Consider the following 20,897-nt stretch of genomic DNA (forward strand, 5'->3'; position numbering starts at 1 on the left):
TTCTTGGTGTGTTCCTTCTAGACTTCTGTCTGTTCTGCTTCAGACTTGTGTACGTACTCATGTCTGTTTAATCAAATGGGATTAGACAGTGCTTAATAGTGTGTGAGGTTTTTCTCACTAAAGATGTCATTAGCTGTTTTCATTTGGTATTATTTTTAAGGATGCCTATTAATCCCATTGCAAGAACTTGTATAATCCCCTGCTGTGGGACCTTGGACCCTTTATCTAATGAATTTGCTATTTATGAGTTTTGGGGTTAACACTTTGTAGAGTGTTCCTCCTAAGATGCTACCGTCCTCCCTCTCTGATGGTGCTTTTCTGCTTTGTAGCATTGCTGGGAGCCTGGTGTATTCCTACATCACATTCACTGAGGAGCAGCTGAGCAAGCAGTCGGAGGCAAGCAGCAAGCTGGACACTAAGGGGAAGGGAGCCGTGTGACCAGAGGATTACTGCAGCTCCGTAGGCCCGAGATTGGGCCAGCAGACACTGGCAGTTCCTACGCAGAAACGGAGGTGTCTTGATCATGGAGAAAATACCATTCCTTTGCACTTGTACAATCTGAAGATTGATTGCTGCCTTTTAAATTTTTATGAGAGAAACTTATAATTGACTCTATTTTAAATATGTTGTTTGAATTAATTTATATTAGACGGGAAAATATCCTGGGCTTTTTAATTTATTTTTCTTCTATGCCGACAATGAAACATCAGTGTTTTGCAAATATTTTATTTCCTAGTTTGATATCCAGGGGTCCCTGAGAGCTGCATATTTTCATGTGCTCCAGCTGGAGCCTCGTCATTCAACTTGTCGCTGAGCCTGGAGACACAGCCTTTCTTCTGCTGGAAGTGCAGCCAGATTTTTGGAATTTCTCTGCTTTGAGTTTTATTTCCTACGGTTACGTTGTCTTCATGATATCATCACTGTGGCTGCCATAGAACACAACTTTGGCACTGAAAAAAATAGGTGGGGCTCTGAAGGGTATGGGCTTCCCTGAAAACTCAGGGGACGAGCAGAGTCCATTCCTGGAAAGTATGTGTTCCCTCTTTGTTGTGTGGATTGGGATCATGAAGGGACAGGAGTAGGTCTTTCACTCAGTTTTTGACCGACCAAACTCGCTAATCCAACTACAATGTGTCACGTTTGTGCTGGGCATTGTGCTAAGTGCCAGGGATACAGGGACGTCTTGGGAGGTGGCCGAACGCTGTTACTGCTGCCATAGTGACTGCCGGTAGGATAAAGAACTTGGCTCTGTCAGTCCATCCAGGAGACCTTGTGACTAGAAGCGGGTTGTTTCAGCTCGCAGAAACTGCAGACATGTACCTGGGCCTGGAAGCCCCTGCCCCAGCTCGTCTGCAGCAGCGGGCCTCCCCATCCCAGGAGCGAGGTGAGCGCAGGCGAGGAGCTGCGTTTTGTAAACCAGGGCAGCCCACCACTGACCCCCTTCTTCTCAGAGAAAATGGAGGACAGGCAAGGTGACCGCCATCTGTTTCCGCATGCCACCGTCCATCTGGGTTCCGTGGCTGCTGTTTCAGCCCCGTTACAGTTTAGCATGGCGATGTCCCATGTTTCAGAGCCTAGGGTTTGAGGAGGAAGGCTGTTAGGGTTGGCCTTTCTGTGGCCACGTGAGTGTTACAGCTGCCGTCCCTCCCCTCCTTCTCAGCGAGGAGCACACCTCTCTCCTTTGGACACGCCCGCCTGCATCCCGCGCCCCTGGGCTCACTTCATGAGCTTGTCAGCTTCTCTTCAGACCAGTTCTGTGTTCTGGGAAGGCAGCCTGAGTTGCCTCTTTGGAGGCAGGGGTCGTGAATCGTGCACAGTCTGTGACTTGGTGCTGAGCGTCTTTGCCCAGGCCCATTGTGCGGTCAGTATGTCCGAGGCTGGGTACCTGTAGGCTGGTGTGCAGGCTAGCTTCTGTTTTACTGGTTTTGGAATCCAGTGGGCTCAGCTGACCTGAACAGTTGGTACTTTGGTATCTCAGAAAGAAACAAAAAGGATTTTTTTTTCTATTTCAAAAGTTATATTGAGGTCATTCCTGTCTCCCTGGTTTTGGTTTGTCGCTGTGAAAGCCTGGCCAGTGGTGCTTTGTTCCTAGTGTGAGCCCTGCAGTCAACTCTGAAGTTCCAAGTTCCGTGTGAGAGCCATAGGCCCACTTTTTTTTTTTTTTTTAAAGCATCATCTGACTTGAGAATAGGATAGAATCTTGTGTCATGGATCCTGTTGCCCGTCTTTTACCTGTAAGAAAACAAGCCTCAGAGAAAACTGACTTATCAAAAACCAAAATCCGTGTGCTTGCCCTTGAACCAGGCTGTCATTTGATTAACTGCCCTTCCCCTCTTAGGGGGTCAGGAAACTTTGCAAATCCGAGTGAGTGACAGACAGGTCATCCTCTGTCTCGGAGAGTTCATCTGACTTCCAGGCCGACCTCAGCTGATCGGCATTTCTGGCTGTGCGTGTTGCCTGCCATGGCCTGGTTTTTGCCGAGGTGCACTGGAAGTGCCTGGTGAGAGCTAATTTTGGCCATCTGGATCCTTCTGTCACATATGTGAAGCAGAGAACTTTGACACTGGCAGTGATTTTTATTGAGGAATTTCTTACTGTTTAGGAGGTGTTGGCCTAGAACCTGACCGGGGGCTGAACTGCTTCTTAGGGGTCAGGTTCCCTTGAAGACCTGCCACGGCTCCAGGTTTACTTGGGAAAATCCCGAGAAATACAACTTCACTAAATGTAGGTGACAGGCTTCTATACCTCAGGGACCTTGCTGGGCTGCCCCTGCTGGCCGAACCAAGCCGTGCAGCAACGGGGAGCTTCTTCCCTGTCCCTGTTCCGATTCCTGGATGCCTCCTTCAGCTGCCACCAACGTCTCGAAATAAGAGAGTGCAGCCTGGGTAAGATGGAGATAAAACAGACTGGCCACTGGTTTTGGAGTTGATGTTTTCAGTTATGTGCAGGCCTGTGTAATATACTGGAGAGGTACCGGGTATTCTGATACCCCCCAGAATGTCTACATTTTGCCCCAAGTTTGGTATCTTACCTGGAAAAAAATTCTTTGACCTATTTCTCTGTTGGGGGAAAAAGAAGCAGGTTAAATCCTTGCCCATGAGACAGATGAGCCGTGGTGGGAATTCTGAAAGCCAGATTCTGTGACTATCGACTCCTCTTCCTTGAATTAGTGAAAGTGAAGTCTTCCTTAGCCAAAATGCTTTTGGCAATGCAGGAAGGATTAGAAAAACCCTAGCTGGCCTGACTACAAATAGCCAGCAATGTCTCATGAGTTTCCATTGCCCCACGTGGCTGTTACTCTGAGTCAGTCATTCCGAGGGTTCAGCCTGCAGCACACCTGCTTGTTTTCGGCAGGCCTGTTGTTTCAGGCAGCTGTGGACGGTTTTGGTCGGGGAAGCTGAGGCACAGTGCTCATGGAAAGAATGGCGGTTTCACATGGGATCGGCTTGGCATGGTACCGAGGGCTTTGGGCCTGCCTCTACTTTCCTTGTTACGGCCTCATTCGGCGGGCAAAGACTTGACAAGCAGCTGTTGGACGCATGCCAGGCGTTTTGCTGTGCTTGGGGGAAACAGCTGAATTGGCATCATTCTTATGCTCGAGGAGCGGCTAATTCTCTAGCCAGGGCTGGTGGCCCGAGCCCTGCGGGGGAGAACTGAGCCAGAGGCAGGGTGAGCTGTAGCCAGAGCTGCTGCAGCGTCCTCGGGGTCACTGCTTCTCGGGGTGCCTCACCCACAGAGCGAGCGCAGGTCTTCAGGCTTACTCACTGTTTATGTGGCTCTGAGATGAGCGAGGCGGCTCTTCAGATTGCGAGAAGTGCCTGAGCCTCCTCCTCGGCAGCTCAAATCCTGACTTCCCAGGAACCCTGTGATCCTGCCTCCTCCAGGGAACAAGTCCGTAATGTATTTTTCCCTCCCTGAGGAGGAAATGGAACAAATGAGATAACTTAGCACAATGCCCAGTACGTAGTAGACACTCAGCAGACGTGGCTACCAGCACTATTGCGTGGTGAGACTCCAGGCAAAACAAGGCTGTCCGTTTCTTCTAAGAGGCTGAGGCCTGGGACGTGTGTGTCACTTCCTGAAGGAGGTGGCCTGGACACGCTGCGTCCAGATGCTTGAAGGTGACAGTGGGCCTTCTCTCTTGTTTATTCAATACCTTTCCAGGCAAAATTGTGGCTGTGTTGTGATGTGGGTGATTGACTGTACCTGTTTTTAAAGAAAGAATGAAATTGCTTTCACGCTGTGATGGTAAATTTCAAGTGAGGAAAACTGTTTTCTGCAAAGTACTTAGGTTTCCGAATGGGAGCTCAGTTGGCTTTCCCTGTGTGTCATCTTCGGTAGCTCCTGCACAGCCAGCCACACAGCCCTTTGCCCTCTCTGAATTGACTGCTCTTGACTTGTGCTGCCTGTTCCAGGCTGGTCTCAGCTGTCGGAGATGTGAGCTCTGGTGTTCCACCTGTCTTCTAGGACTTACTGTTTGGGTGCCACGTTGTGATATAAGGAGATATTCTACAGTGTTTTGTTTTTTAAGCTTTATTTTGAAGATAACTTTTTAAAGAGAAATCTACTGGTTAGATTTATTGTCTCACAAAAATATTTTTAGAGATTATTTGTTCACAAATGTTTTCTTTCTCATGCAGATGATCAACTGATTTTTGTCTACAAATGGTAGTCTCTCTCAATATTTTTTCAATATAGATTCTATTTACCAAATGACCATTCTAGTGTTTTTAAAAGGTACTGAGGATTGAGATATGTAAATTGGGTGACATAAACAAGAAATTATGTGCCTAAATATTTTTGTAAGTGTTAAATAAATACTTTTTCCTGAAAACATGTATTAAGATTCCTTCCTATGGGCACACACAGACTACTCAAGAGCCAGCAGTCGGCCTGTGTGTGAGGATGGCGCTCTGGTATGTGATGGAGACCAGTAAGAGAGAAAAGTTGCTTTCCATATGAAAGTTTTGCACAAGTAGTACACACTTGTGGTGGACTGGAAGGAAAGAATACTAACCTTTCTGCTTTCAGCATGTGTCATCTGCATATTCAGGCTTCTTAGTCTCCGAATGATTTTACTAGGCAGTAACCCAAAGTCAAATATGCTCAGCACGGAGAGGCATTTGGCATAGGCAGACTCGGAGAGGCAAGTCAGAGAAGCACATTAAGACATGAATTTTTTTTAAATAAAATTTACTGCCTTAACCATTGTGTAAATTCAACAGTGTTAAGTATATCCACATGTACAAATGATCTCCAAAAATTTCTCATCTTGCAGAACAGAAACTCCATACCATTCAAAAAAACTCGTTTTCCCCTCCCTTAAGTCCCTTGAAACCACCAGTCTTTCCATTTACATGACTTTACTACTGCAGGTCCCTCCTACCAGTGCAGTCTCACGGTGCTGTCAGATAGACGTGCCCGGCTCACCATCATGTCCTTTAGGTTCATCTGTGTGGCATGTGTTGTGTGTCACAGTTTGCTTTCCATTTACAGCTGAGTGATGATTTCATTGTCCATAGACACCACATTGTGTTTTTCCGTTCAGCTACTGATAGATACTCGGGTTGCTTGCACCTCTCGGCTGTCGAGAACAACGCTGCTGTCCCCATGGGCGCACAGATCTCTTTGAGGTCCTGCTTTCAGTTCTGTTCGGAATGTGCCCGGAAGTGAGATTTCAGTGACTGTACTGCTAACTGAGGAACCATCGCGTGGTTTCCCACTGTAACTGAGCCGTTCTCGCCAGCTCTGCCCCCGACTCCTCTGCACCCTCACCAATGCTTGTTTTCCGCTTTTTAGATGGTAGCTGTACTAGTGAGTGAGACGTGATATAACCCCAGTATAGTTTTCATCTGTATTTCCCTAATGACAAGGGATGTGGAACATCTTTTCATATGTGTTGGACATATATATATATATTTTTGGAGAAATATCTGTTTAACTCCTTGCCCATTTTTTTAAAATGATTGGTTTTTGTTGTTGAATTGTAGGAGTTTTTTTTTTTTTTAAGATTTTTTTTTTTTATTTGAAAGAGTTACAGAGAGAGGTAGAGACAGAGAGAGAGGTCTTGCATCCGCTGGTTCACTCCCCAGATGGCCGCAATGGCTGGAGCTGCATCTCTCTGAAGCCAGGAGCCAGGAGCTTCTTCCGGGTCTCCCACGTGGGTGCAGGGGCCCAAGGACTTGGGCCATCTTCTGCTTTCCCAGGCCATAGCAGAGAGCCGGATCAGAAGAGGAGCAGCCAGAACTCGAACTGGTGCCCATATTGGATGCTGGCGCTTCAGGCCAGGGCTTTAACCCGCTGCACCACAGTGCCTGCCCAAGAGTTATTTATATAATCTGTATTTTAACATTTATATTGTTTGCAAATATTTTCTTATTCTGTAGGCTGTCTTTACAAAGGTGGATGATAACATGATGCATAGAGGCTTTAAATGTTGAGGTAACACAATTTATCCACTTTTACAATTGTTGCCTGTGCTTTTGGCGATATATCTAAATCCACTGTCATGGAATTTTCCTGGGTTCTTCCAAGAGTTTTGTAATTTTAATCTTCTATGTAGCTCATATATGCATTTTGAGCTAATTTTTAAAAAAATATTTATTTTAAAGATTTATTTATTTACTTGAATGTCAGAGTTACACAGAGAGATAAGGAGAGGCAGAGAGAGAAGTCTTCCATCTACTGGCTCACTCCCCAGTTGGCCGCAATGGCCGGAGCTGTGCCGATCCGAAGCCAGGAGCCAGGAGCTTCTTCTGGGTCTTGCATGCAGGTGCAGGGGCCCAAGGACTTGGACCATCTTCTGCTGCTTTCCCAGGCCATAGCAGAGAGCTGGATAGTAAGTGGAGCAGCTGGGACTCGAACTGGTGCCCATATAGGATGCCGACACTGCAGAGAGAGAGAGAAGTCTTACATCTGCTGGTTCACTCCCCATATGGCCTCAATGGCTGGAGCTGGGCCAATCTGAAGCCAGGAGCCAAGAGCTTGTTCTGGGTCTCCCACATGGGTGCAGGGGCCTGAGCACTTGGGACCTCTTCCACTGCTTTCCCAGGCCATCAGCAGGGAGCTGGAACAGAAGTGAAGCAGCTGGAACACAAATCTGCACCCATATGGGATGCTGGTACTGCAGGCTGAGACTTAACCTACTATGCCACAGAGCCGGCTCAACCTGGGCTAATTTTTGTATACAAAGAGACTTCAAAAATTCATTGAAAACTGGAATTAAAAAAAAAAAAAGAGTTTGTTTTGTTGCAAACCTTGGAGTCCGTGCATGGTTCTTTCCGAATAGTACTTTCCATGAACTTTTTGAAGTTCCTGCATACAGAAAGCTGAATGGCAAACAGAGCAGCTGGGACTTGAACTGGCCCCTAAATGGGATGCTGGTGCTGCATGCAGCAGCTTAACCCGCTGTGCCACCACACCAGGCTCGGTGCGTGCTCTTTGCTGGGCTATCTCACGTGGCTTCCTCGCAGCGGAGGGTTGTCTGCTTTGGGAACAAGGTGTCACTAAATGGAGCAGGATGTGGAGCTGGTGCCTTTGCCTCCTCATAGCAGGTTGGCAGCTACCGGGTGCCCCCAGTTCTTGTTCCCTACAGTTCTCATGACTTGGCGACATTCTCTCCAGTTATCCATGCATCAGGCCACAAGCATGTTTTACAGATTAAGCTGAAGGGGGTACAATTGCCCTGCATAGTGATGGAACCACATATAAACCTCTGACTCCAAATGCCTTGGCATCTCATGGGCAATGCGAGGTTCTTGTTTCTCTTAGTCTGTCTCTAACACGCTTGGTGGCACGTTCATCACCTGTGCTTGCTTGTCCGATGCCATTCTTCATTCAAAATTCACGAACCATGGGTTGAGCGCTGAAGCGTGGAGTTGGAGGCTGGGTGCATCTGCACGGCAGACAGCCGTGCCTTTCCTGCTGTGCTGCTGACGCCCTCTTGTGGCAACAGCTGGTATTGGGGGAGAAACGCTTTGCTAAGAAGGAAAAGCGGATAGTGTGTAAAGTAGGTTTGCCCTGAAATGAACTTTTGCGTGTTTGGTACTTACAGCCCTTTACTGACGCATAAACGGTAGCTTAAGCAAAGCTAAGGGATTTGTGTCCCTCAGCTGAGAACTTCAAAACCTGCACTTTCATCCAAACACCCTTTTCTTTCCAAAGAGAATACGTTCCCAGCAACATCCGGTGTGTTACAAGGTGGCAGTAGAGGGGTTTTGCAGGAGTGCCTTATGTCTGTGTACCCTCAGGCGATTTAGTCATTTATTTTGAGTGAATATTTTTGAGGACAGTGATAGGATCATCAAAGTGTATTGAGAGACGTGTAAGAATGGATGAGAGGAGAGATCCGGAAGAGATAGGGGAAGAGCAGGTTGCTGCTGAAGCAGCTGTGGCCAAGGAGGAATGTCCTGGGGAATGATCGCCCAGCTCCTGAGTTCACGCCGCTCACCCTGAGCCGCGGGCGGGGCTGAGGTGTGCAGGCGCCCTGCACCTGCTCAGCAGTTCCCACTGCAGACCCGGCTCCAGCTCCCTCTGCTCGGCCTCTGAGTGGGTCGGAGCAGCCACTGAGTGGTCTCGTGCTGCTCTTCAGTGGCTGAAGCAATAATGGAAACAAAGATGGTGGAAAATAAATACCAGTTTCTGAAAAGGGGAGGGGGTGGAATGTTTCGTTCTACCTGGGAATGCTGGGAGAGTCTTGGTGGAGATACGCCTTTTGCACTGTTTCTTGGAGGACAGCTGGGATTCGACTGAGAAGATCCTGGAGGGGACCACCGTCCGTATTCCATGCCTCCAATACTTCTCCCCGTCTGTCCACATGGCGCATGCCCACGTCGCTGGACTTTCCCTGAGCAGCCCCTCTGAAATGGTGCCTGTCCTCACCTCGTTCCCTGTTCCTCTCCTATGGTGCTTTCTGTCTATAGCATGCGTCTCTAATCACACTGAAGCTTTATGAAGGCAGAGATTTTGGGTTTTGTTCACTGCAGTATCTTTTTTTTTTTTTAAGATTTATTTATTTACTTGAAAGAGTTACACAGAGAGAGAAGGGGAGGCAAAGAGAGAGTCTTCCATCTGTTGATTCACTCCACAATTGGCCGCAATGGCTGGAGCTGTGCTGATCTGAAGCCAGGAGCTTCCTCCAGGTCTCCCATGCGGGTGCAGGGGCCTGAGGACTTGGGCCATCTTTTACTGCTTTCCCAGGCCATAGCAGAGAGCCAGATTGGAAGTGGAACAGCCGGGTCTCGAACTGGCACCCATACGGAATGCCGGCACTGCAGGCGGCAGCTTTACCTGCTACTCCACAGCGCCGGCCCCTGCAGTATCTTTGACAACTGGAACAGTGCTTAGCCCGTTCTAAGTTCAGAAATGGTTGAATGAGTAATTTTAGACACAGAGTGGGCAATTAATAGTTTTTGAACCAGCCAAGGCAGAAACCTGGCCTCGTTCACATTTTAGGATGATCACACCAGCTGGGGGACTTGGACCATGTACTGTTATGTCAGGTTGGCAAATTCGTGTGTCATCACAGGCAAGTGGTGGCCTTTTGGTTACACACCTGCTCAAAGGCGGCAGAATGAAGCAAAAAGGAAAAATCTGCCAGCAAGATGGGCTCCCTGGCTACCAGTGTGGCTAAGTTGAGGAACTACCCTAAATCAGATTGGCCCTAGAACAGGGTCACAGGACCGTGACCATTGGCCATGTGGATTATCATCAGCTGCGGCTCATGGAGGGCAAGACTGGAGGGAAGTGTGGCAGATACAAGGCTGCTGTTCACTGAGCCCAGCCACTCCAGTATGGGACGCAGGCTTCTTAATCAGCATAAAAACTGCTAGGCCATTCACTAGGAGCATTTGAAAGGTGCTCAAGAACTGTCTGCAGTTAGAAAAAGATACTGTTTGCAAAGTGTCCTCTCTACCACACAGTAAAGACAAATTTATTGAGCCTTGGCTAGGTGTTGGGTAGGTGTTTTTCTTAGTATTGTACATACTGACACATTTTACTCCCCTAAACAATCCTTTAAAGTTAGTCCTGGGGCCTGCACAATGGCACAGTGGGTTAATGCCCTGGCCTGAAGCACCAGCATCCCATATGGGCGCCAGTTTGAGTCCCAGCTGCTCCACTTACTATCCAGCTCTCTGCTGTGGCCTGGGATAGCAGTAGAAGATGGCTCAAGTCCTTGGGCCCCTGCACCCGCATGGGAGACCTGGAAGAAGCTCCTGGCTCCTGGCTTCAGATCAGCGCAGCTCCGGCCGTTGCGGCCAATTGGGGAGTGAACCAGTGGATGGAAGACCTCTCTCTCTCTCTCTCTCTCTCTCTCTCTCTCTCTCTGCCTCTCCTCTCTCTGTGCAACTCTTTCAAATAAATAAATAAATCTTTAAAAAAAAATAAAAAATAGTCCTATTACTGTCCTTACTTTAGAGGAAAGTAAGGAAGCAGGGGAGAACAGTGGGGCCCTGAGCAAGTCCTTACACAAAATAGACATTTGCCCTAAGGCCCACCTTAGAATAATAGTAAAGTATAATGCTTCAGTGTTAAGAAATGTAAAATTGGACCAGTTTGTGGCATAGTGGGTTAAGAAGTGTAAATTCATTCTTTTAAGTCAAATAAGATCTGAGTTCCTATCTTGCCACTTAGTGAGAAATCCAGTCCCAGTCCTTCCCTAAGATTACAAAAGATCCAGAGGAACTGCCTGGTGCCTGGAGAACAGAGGGACCTTCTAGTCCCTCATGGCCACTGCTGAACTCCCTAGTGACTCGAAGGAGTCTCTTGAAAGCAGACGCCGCCACGGATCCGACTTCGGCCTGGTGATGGTGCTGTTCCCGTGCCTGTTGAGCCCAGCCTGTCTTCCTCGCCCCTTGTAAGCCGTTCCTCTGAGATCTCGTTAGAGAGGGGCTTGCATTTCTGCTATTTTCAGAGCCTACTACCTCCATCTTTTTTTCCAATTTGAGGGAACTTCGTGTCTCCAGAACTCAGACTTGGGAGAGACAAGCGAAGAGAATAGGCTGTTTGCAAGCAACAGGGGTTTCCTACACTACAACACAAAGACCAGACTTGGGGAAGCAGGTAAACAGCATCCAGATCATTGCAGAGAGCAACACCTTTAACTTTTCAAGGCAGCTCCGTTTCCTTATTTGTGAATTAGCATAAATGTGAAGATTGGTTTTTACTGCACACTGAGCGCAGTGCCTGCAACAGCAGTCACTTACAATGGCAGGCAGTATTTGCAGCAGGTTTCTTGTGTCTGGCTCATGGTCCTTCTCTGTGACTAGCACATGTTCCTTTTGAGCAATGCTTCAACTTTCTAGCCAAGTGAATCAAAAGGGAGCTGCCATCTTGTGTCGAAGACCTACCGGCCTAGCCACAAAGACAGGTTGGCTGATGGGTAGCTGATACTCACTCACTTCCCTGGCCACAAGGACTTACTAGGAAAGAGCTGGGTTAGCCACGAATCCATGTCAACTGTTAAGTGCTGTGAAGAAAAAGGACAAAGGGATCTGGCCCTAGCGAGCTCAGCTAGAGCTGCTGAGCCTTGGACAAGTCATTTATCTGTTTTGTGGCTTAGGTTTTCCTTTTTGTGAAATAAGAGGGCTGGGAGGCTCCAAGGGAACCACATCTGGGCTTTGGCAGGCTCTCCTCATCCAGTGACATGGGTACAGGCTTCCTGTTGGCCCCACAAAAGACCCAAAGTGTGCATAGTTCTGTAGTCGCTCTATGTGTCAAAACGCACCTGCTGGTTGACTTGCTTCTCTGCTAGTTACATAACGTAAAGGCAGTTGGGACAAACTGCCAAAAAAGTGCTAGCAAGAATTTAGAGGCTGCTACAAGTTTGTAATTCTGAAATCCATAGGTCCCTGAAAACTGAAGTTCTTCTTGTGTGTGATGCTAATTTGGCACCAAATTTTGACCTAAGATTTGTGCAACTATGAATGCATTTTTTTCAACTACAGCTTTTTTGAAACCGTAGGGTCCTAGTCCTTGCTGTAGATGTGTGTGTGTTTTTAAAGATTCCTCTCCAGGCTGGCACTGTGGTGCAGTGGGCTAAGCTGCCACCTGAAACGCTGGCCTCCTGTATGAGTCCCTGCTGCTCCACTTCAGACCCACCTCCCTGCTAATGCACCTGGGAAAGCAGCGGATGTACCATCCATGGGGGAGACCAGGGTGGAATTCTAGGCTCTTGGCTTCCACCTAGCCCAGCTCTGGCCATTATAGCCATTTGGGGAGTGAAACAGATGGGAAATCGCTATATGTAACTCTACCTTTCAAATATATAATTTTTTAAGTATTCCTTTCAAATTCTGGCCACAAAGGTTTTGGATTAGGGGATTGTAGACCTGCACTGTCACCGGGTCTTCATCTAGTACCCCAGCAGATTTTCCCATTGTGATCTCATTTTATAATCTGTGATGCTGGCACAGTGGTGTCTTCCTAATTTTCTAAATCGGCAGTTTTTAGTAATTTTGTTTACAACAAGCTTACCAATAGAGGCCAGATCACGAGAAATTTTGAAACATGGCAAGACTTTGGATGAATGGGACTGGGAAAAGCTCTTCAGTATTTTGAACAGGGGGGTTCTGTTTTAGGCTGTCCCGCGGCTGAAATGGAAGTATGGTGTGAGTTCCTGGGAGAGTAGTAGACGCAAGGTTGGGCCCTGGAGGCTTGAGGCTTGTTCCTCAATGAGAGTATATAGATTCAGACACCCTGTGGAAGTGTGGGTGACCAAGGCTGGCAACATTCATGCTCTGATGAAATATTTCTTCTCTCCTCAGCCCTCCCACCGCGTAACAGGATGTAGGGAGTGGAGAATGTCTAGGTACAAGATTACACACTCCATGGAGGTGCCGTTTCCCGCAATTTAATCAGGGAACCATTTGGGAATGGTTTTCAAAACTCTAGAGGCAGCGCTCTAGGAAAGTTTTCAAAACTCCTAGAGGCAGAGCTCAAAAAGAAAAAACAAAGGTAGAAGTCTTTATTTTTTAATTGAAGCCAACGCTAGGGTTACTGCTGCAGCGCCTGGATCAAAGTGCACCTTTATCTTACTGGATACAATTAAAGAATGGGGGCAGCTCAGGATTGATCCCCAAAGGCCGAGCAGAGCAGGCAATCACTGGAGAGAGAAGGCCTGCCCTCCTGAGAGCAGACGAGACAGTCATTTTAGGAAACTAAAAATAGGGCTAGTATGTTCAATGAGCAGATGTTTTCTCTGTAAGAGGCACTGTGCTTGAATCCGGGAGCGTGACAGGGACAGAAACAAATATGGACAGCTGGAGGCTGTCAGAGTGGACCAGCCACGCAAAACCCAAAGTGGCGCCTGTGACGATGTGTTATTTAGAGATTTTGTTAACAAGGGGGCCTGACCACAGTTAATTCCACCACTCAGAAATAATTAGTACTTTTGGTACACGACCATTATTTTTGCTAATCACAGATACATGAAAATACACCTCTTCCACAAAATAGGTATCATCTTGTGCTTAACAGTATTACAACTTCCATCTGCCACAATTTTAAGTGGGCTGGTTTATTCTCTTTGGCTCAGTACTAGCATTAGTCATTGTGGTGCAGGCCTCCCCCAAGTCAGAGAAAAGACATTTTCCATAGAAATAATGAAATGTGGTCATTATCTGCTTACCTATTAAATGCTTCAACTGCTTCTAAGTAACCATTTCAGGTTCTGCTTGCTACTACAGAGCAATCGTGTTAACCCATTAGAGGTAGAGCTCAGTTATTGTGTAGGAAAAAAACCACCAGCAGTAACTATATATGCATGTGCAGTATGGTTTCAACTCCTGTGGCCGTCATATAACATTAGAATTCCAATCAAATGTATGCACATAGCCATGTAAGGCAAAGAAGCTAAAACTGTATGTAAGAAAACACCTGTCTTTGTTCCGGGCCCAGTCTTTTTGGCTATGAATCCAACTAAGTCTTATGCTGGCATAAACGAAGACCGCTTCCTGGCCATCGTATCTCATCTCTGTTCACAAACTCCACTATACACCTTACGACTTTAGTAGACATAGCGCAAGTGTGATTTGTAATGTCTTTTACATGGAAACTTCACTGAACAGTGGAAGAAAGTGCAGGCAACAAGGAGGTCACATAGCAGATCAGCTTATGAAGCTAATTCAAACTGTTTTAAAGCTCAGTACTAGTCACTCAAATTTCTATCACTTACAAATACATTCAGAAGAAAATAAGAGCATTTCTAAAATACAAAACCTAAAAGAATACAAACCTAAAAGAACATACTCAGAATTCTGAATGCAACTATTAGCTCCTACCAAGAACTTACTTATGTTCACGCAATTAAGCCACAGTTGGTGAAAAGGGTAGGCTAAGAACTGAAACGTCTCTCTTTTTGAAATGTTTGTTCCTTTAACCTAGATTTTCCTGTAAGGAATTTTAAACAGCTGAAGATTAGTCTACTCTGATGCCATTCTCTTCTTGATTTCTTATCAGTTTCTAGAAGAAATAATGTCCAACTCAGGAACTAGATCTCTTTTTTTCCTCATAAAAAGGCCTCACCTCGGGGGCCCATACCGTGGCTCACTTGGTTAGTCCTCCACCTGTGGCGCCAGCATCCCATATGGGTGCCAGGTTCTAGTCCCGGTTGCTCCTCTTCTAGTCCAGCTCTCTGCTGTGGCCTGGGAGGGCAGTGGACGATGGCCCAAGTGGTTGGGCCCTGCACCTGCATGGGAGACCAGGAGGAAGCACCTGGCTCCTAGCTTTGCATCGGCACAGTGCCGGCCATAGCAGCCATTTTGGGGGTGAACCAATGGAGGGAAGACCTTTCTCTCTGTCAAATAAATTAAAAAACAAAACAAAACAAAAAAAAGCCTCATCTCTTCCAAACTTTAGAAAGTCTGGGGGCCTGTGCTGTGGCACAGCAGGTGAAAAGCCCCTGCCTGAAGTACCGGCATCCCGTATGTCCTGGCTGGTCCACTTCCGATTTCAGCTCTCTGCTAAAACGCGTGCGCCCACATGGGAGACCAGGAAAAAGCTCCTGGTTCCTGACTTTGGATCCGCTCAGCTCCAGCCATTGCGGCCATTTGGGGGAGTGAACCAGCAGATGGAAGACCTCTCTCTGTCTCTAACTCTCTATATAACTCTTTCAGATAAATCTTTAAAAAAAGAAAAGTCTGCTAACTCCCCCACTTTACAGTAGTGATCACTGTACAGCCAATGAGAAGATACAGGGTGAATCCTGAAACATATACAACTGGTGATCACATCAGCTCTGCTGTTAATGTTAGAAATGGGATGTTCAGCACATACATTTCATGTTTTGTAATTTCTAACAAATGAGAAAAATCTTATTTAGCTAGAATTATATGCCTGAAGTCATATCCTTTATTTATTTATTTTTTTGGTCTTCTCTGCTACCTTCTTGAAGAAAACATACTTTTTTTTTAAAGATTTTTATTTATTTATTTGAGAGGTAGAGTTACAGACAGTGAGAGGGAGAAACAGAGAGAAAGGTCTTCCTTCCGCTAGTTCACTCCCCAAATGGCCGCCACAGTGGGAGCTGCACCGATCCGAAGCCAGGAGCCAGGTGCTTCCTCATGGTCTCCCATGCGGGTGCAGGGCCCAAGCACTTGGGCCATCCTCCACTGCCTTCCCAGGCCACAGCAGAGAGCTGGACTGGAAGAGGAGCAACCGGGACTAGAACCCGGCGCCCATATGGGATGCCGGCACCAGCACCGCCGGCAGAGGATTAACTCAGTGAGCCACGGCGCCAGGCCCAAAAACATACATTTCTAAAGCACTTGTGCACAGTACTTGCAAAAATAGAGGCTTGCAAATATTTGACGGCTAATAGAAACAAGAAAACATAAGGAAAATATTTAAATTTCAGGATAATTTCACTATCATTTTGATAAGTACTAGAATTTGGTTCAAATTTGTATGTTAAGTCTTCACAGAATAAGCAGGCTTTAAAAATGTGTCAGAAGGCCAGGCGTGTGGCATAGGGCTAAATCAACACTTCAGATGCCCACAACCTCTATCAGAGGGCTTGGGTTTCAGGCTTGGCTTCCTTTCTGATCCAGCTTCCTGCTAATGTGCACTTTTGGAGGAAGCAAGTGAAGACATAAGTCCCTGCATCCCCACAACCCACATGGAAGACCTGGATTCAGTTCTAGGCTCCTGGCTTTGGCCTGGCCCAGCGCTGGCTTATTGTGGTCATTTGGCAAGTGAACCAAAGATCAGAAGGCCTCTCCATCTGTCTTCCTTTCACATAAAATATATAGGAAAAAAAATCAACGTAATACTGAATAAATGAGCATTGCATAAATGGGCTCATAGAAAATAAGGAGATTAATCCAGACACTCAAATAAATGGAACCAGCCCATTCTTGGAGGAACTTGATTATAAAAGAATGGAGCTGGATTTCTGTAGTAAAAAAATCTGAATTATCGGAAGTACATAATACAAAATGATGAGAAAATAAAATGTTAAAATTTGGAAATACCTGCTCCTATGTTATATAGTTTTTCACACCGGCATTTGTCATGTATATGGACTATGGCTGGGAAAACCTTATTATCTCTGATTGGTACTTAGTGGTAACACACAGCCAGTTAAACTCCCTTGGGGTTCTCAGCACATCTCTAACTATTGCCTATGCAAATTCATAAACCCTTAGTTATTCGAAGTGCCCACTTTTATTTTTCCACTGATAGCAAAGCCAGTATGACAAAACAAGCTTTATTTTATGAAATACTATGTGATATGAACTCTACTGCAAAAGAAGAGAACAAATTATTTCTACTTATATAGTTCAAGAGGAAGAGAAATAGTGTGACTGGAGCTCCAGGAAATAAAAGATGTTTGAGTAGAGAAACAAGAAAAAATACATCATCCAAGATGAGGTAAACGGCACCAGGAGCCACTGAAAACTACTCAGTGCAATATGCCTAGGAATAAATGGAACAGAGACTGTATACATTTGCATTGTAAATAATTGTGCATCATACTAACTTAAAAATGTATAATTAAAACTTAATAACTAATCTAATGAGAAGCATTCACAAAGCATAATGTAGGCAAACATGTTTAAAAAAATATTTTAATAAGCATATTCAGAATGGCAGACAGGGAATGGGAGAAGGGAATTATTTTACAGTGCAAAATTACTATGCATAAATTTAAAAACATCTAATTCATAATTTTAAATTCCTATTTAAATATTACTTCAAATACATTTTAAAGGTCAAGAGATTTGTACTGAACTGAGTTGCAGATTCTGAACTCTGTTTAAAAACACATCAGGAAACAGAAAACCATTCCAAATGAGAATGATAGTGCTTTGCCAGGCTTGGGGATGGGGTGGCAGTCTAAGTAACTATTAACAAAAGCTTCTTTTCCCAATGCAATTTGTCAAGAGTTCAAAGGTTATGAAATGTACTAAATGTTAAGCAAATTAAATTCATGATATTACTAAACATTTTTAAATAGTGCAATGACTTATCAAGTTCTAGTGGCTGCATTATGAACAAAGTACTATGTAAAATACCTGTATAAACACAAAATACAATTAAATATTTCTTTATGAAAAGCTGAGAATTATGTATCATAGTGGAATGTCTTTAGGCATACTTTAAAAAGACAATAAAGTAAAATTTCCTAACATTTATACATGTGCCGTATTTGCAAACATGCCTGAGAATTTACTTAAAACATTCCTATAATAGTTTGCAAGAATTTTAAAAAAAACCTGCAAACAAAAATTCATCTTTTAATAAAAGGTAAAAATGGAAATTCTAATATTGCAAAGTTTGAAAAGTACAGCATCACCATTCTTTTGAAACATTTCTGTAGTTATCTTTGACAAACAGCTAGGATGCTTTGGATTCATTTAATAAAATTTGATTTAAAAAATGGATTGTGATCATCTGGTAAAACTGCTATTCTGGATAAATTAATGTTTTAAGTAAAACAAAACAACAACAAAAATTCACGTTTCTCAACACTTCCACCCAAAACTTTGATTTACTTGGATATGCATATAATGACAGTGAATGTATACTTTATGAAGTCAAGTGTTGTAAAGTGGCTTTTAACACTGTTTGGGAAAAAAAGTTGTTCACATTCGTGAAGGAAGCAGTCTGAACATATGTTAACAATAATACTTCATGGGGGTAAGGTCTAAACAATAATTTCTCAGTGCAAATCTCTCCTAAGTTGAATTAGATAGTTGAGCCATTAAAAGTAAGACCAGAGATTTATTTTCAAAAGGCAGTGGCTCTTGAACTGATGGCTGAAAATAAATCAAAGAAGCATTAGGGTATGCCTGTGTGAGAAAAACAAGAGTTAATAATATTTTATAAAAGTTGGATATAGATTGGTCTATCAGCTAGCTGTATAAAACTACATTTTTTAATAAGAATTTTGCGCTAAAAATAAAGTGGTACTCTTACAAGGCTATGAAGATGGATAATCCTATTCATAATCACACAGAGCAGTGGTTACTATGTATCTTCTTTTCATTTTGGAAAAACACTATCAAATCTGAAAAACTGGATTGTAACAGGAACGTATGCAAACTTTTCAAACTTCATCTCATGTTCCTCATAAAAATCAGTATCATCTGCCAACAATTACTTCTTGTGTGTGCCAAAATCTAAGTATCACTTGACCTGTTCCCCTCTGTCTAATGCGAAACTGGGAAATTTTATAATGCATATAAAAATAACTCAACCGGATTCTGGTCAGCATGACACATTTAAGTATTTTAAACAGACATTAAACTTCTGCTTCAAAAATAACTCTGAAAATTATAGCAAATGCAAAACAAACTGCAATCTAAGCATCATGCTTCAATTTCAGAATTCTCAAATTATCCATCTTTATGTAGAAATTTGGAAAAAAAATTTCACAATCCTTTATGAACGCTTTTACTACCTGGATAAGAAACATGACTTGGTTACTACACAAACACTTAAAAATTCATTAGAAAAACCTTAGCAAAATAAAATGAAAGCTGACAGACTCAGAATATCAATTCCTCTCATAAAAGTTTACCAACTGTACAAGTTAAGAAAATTATACAAGCTTTTGTATTAAGAAAGGACAGCTCAGTCAAGACATATGTACTGTAAAAATCTTTCAAAGGCTACAAAGAATCTGGAAAAATACAGAATGTATTTCTTAAGCCCAGATAAGAATATGGAAAGACATCATTGATGTCAACAATTTTACATATACAAACCTGACTTGGTTTATTTTTAAACTTCTATATATAAAAAATCATGCTAGCATAACTTTCAGGATTCATAAGGGTTTCCTTAAATAATGATGTTCAATTTGTATGGAGAGAAGAATATCTATAAAGATATTTGAAGCAACTCAGAAAAATTGGTGTTAAGCAGAAATTTGAATTTGGTGTTCTGCACTCCTCTGTATCAAACTAAGCAAAAATTACCTTGTAGTGAAATTTTATGATTAATATATCAAATCAGAATATATATATATTTTAGTTCAAATTTGTTAAACTATTTTTTATATCCTTGAAAGGGTTTTTGACTATTTTAAAGTAAAAAAATTCACAAAAGGCAGGATTATGAAACCTTATTTTCTAAAGTTAGGACTCAATTCAAATTTTCAAGTTTTCACTAACTGCATCAAGGAAATCAACTTTTTAAGGTAACCCATCAACCCTGAAAATTTTAGTCACACCAGAGTTTATTCCAAACAAAGTAAAATAGGTTTAAAATTTAGTCATCTGTGTTTTCAAGTTCTTCAAATTTTCCATGTGACATTGTTTCTTGGAAAAATTCAGAAGAACCCGGACTTTCTTTTCCATTGCTGTTTATCCTTCGCCTTTTGGCAGGTCTCTCATTTTTTTCATCAAAATCATTTTCGTTTCTTGCAGTCATATGGGCAAGTTTGGGGTCAGTGGTAAGGTTATCTGTTTCATAACCATTAGTATCCATATCTGCGTGAAGTGGCTTCTTATTCCCACCTGTTGGTCCATTTATGTGTAGCCCTTCTACTTTTACTTCTTCTTTGTTTAATATTTCACCTGGTCCATTAGATGATACCCCTGAGTTGGAAAGAAAGTAAATAAAATTGCTAATATGAAATTGTTAAATTATAAACTATCACAAAACAGCTACTGTGAAACAGCTTTCATTAAGAAAGTTGTCTCAAATTTGTTCAGACATACATACACACATAAAATCTGATTTCTGGCCCTGTTCCTACTGTGTGACTCTAGGCAGGTTATTTGTGCTTTCTGTCCCTCAATTTCTTTACATATACAATGAGGATCAGAGAGATACACCTCACAGGGCTGCTGTGAAGATTAAATAAGTTAATAAAGAGAAATGAAAGAATTTGGCATAATTTAAAAGCATTTTAGGTATTATGTGACAAAAAATTGGCATAGACAGATACGTATAAATTATTCAGATTTAGTAAAAGAGCTGTAACTCTGTAAAACCATGTAGAACCAAAATCAATGTTAAGTTTCCTACTGCTGTATAAAACCAGGATGCCATGAGTTTCTTATTCTTAATGTAAATCTATGGGTCTTGTGCATTTAAAAGATAACTCTATATTTATCTGAGTAGGCTGAAGTCCTATGTCTTACTATTAAAAAAGTTGATGCTGCAGCATCCAAAAATACACAACAGAACAAAAGTTTAGTGATAGCAAGTAAAATACAGGATATACCACTAGAAAGAACTAAAATGTAATTACCTGGGAAATATTTGGTATACAGCTGAATCTCAAATATTACATTTTGGTCAAAGAAAATATTCTATTTTCCCCAAGTCAAAAATACACTCAAATCATAAATGCAGAGATTATGCAGCATATGAGACTGGAACAATTCTATAGCAGCAAGCCCCCGAAAAGCTTAGGTGAGACAGTGATTAGGCTAAAAACGATTTCA

General features: G+C 43.4%; 2 protein-coding genes across 48 annotated transcripts in view; one reads left to right on the forward strand and one right to left on the reverse strand.

The window, feature by feature from the left end:
* SLC35D1 (solute carrier family 35 member D1) overlaps positions 1 to 4,834 on the forward strand; it is a 54,052-nt gene extending 49,218 nt beyond the window's left edge. For both annotated transcript variants that reach the window (XM_051856391.3, XM_089337244.1), the window contains exon 12: positions 330 to 4,834. In XM_051856391.3, coding sequence (XP_051712351.3) covers positions 330 to 438 — 109 coding nt within the window. In that variant the 3' untranslated portion in view covers positions 439 to 4,834. The remainder of the gene's footprint in view (positions 1 to 329) is intronic.
* A 12,216-nt stretch (positions 4,835 to 17,050) lies between these two features.
* The window catches only part of MIER1 (MIER1 transcriptional regulator), a 68,222-nt gene continuing 64,375 nt past the window's right edge, over positions 17,051 to 20,897 (reverse strand). For all 46 annotated transcript variants that reach the window (XR_016237300.1, XR_011390673.2, XR_016237299.1 and 43 more), the window contains one exon: positions 17,051 to 20,042. Coding sequence is in view for 39 of the 46 variants with exons in the window: in XM_070078319.2 (XP_069934420.1) it covers positions 19,714 to 20,042 (329 nt within the window). In the remaining 7 variants the exon portion in view is untranslated. The remainder of the gene's footprint in view (positions 20,043 to 20,897) is intronic.

Source organism: Oryctolagus cuniculus, chromosome 7 (assembly GCF_051225735.1).
Source record: "Oryctolagus cuniculus isolate XC-2025 breed Fujian yellow rabbit chromosome 7, ASM5122573v1, whole genome shotgun sequence".
Taxonomy (NCBI): domain Eukaryota; kingdom Metazoa; phylum Chordata; class Mammalia; order Lagomorpha; family Leporidae; genus Oryctolagus; species Oryctolagus cuniculus.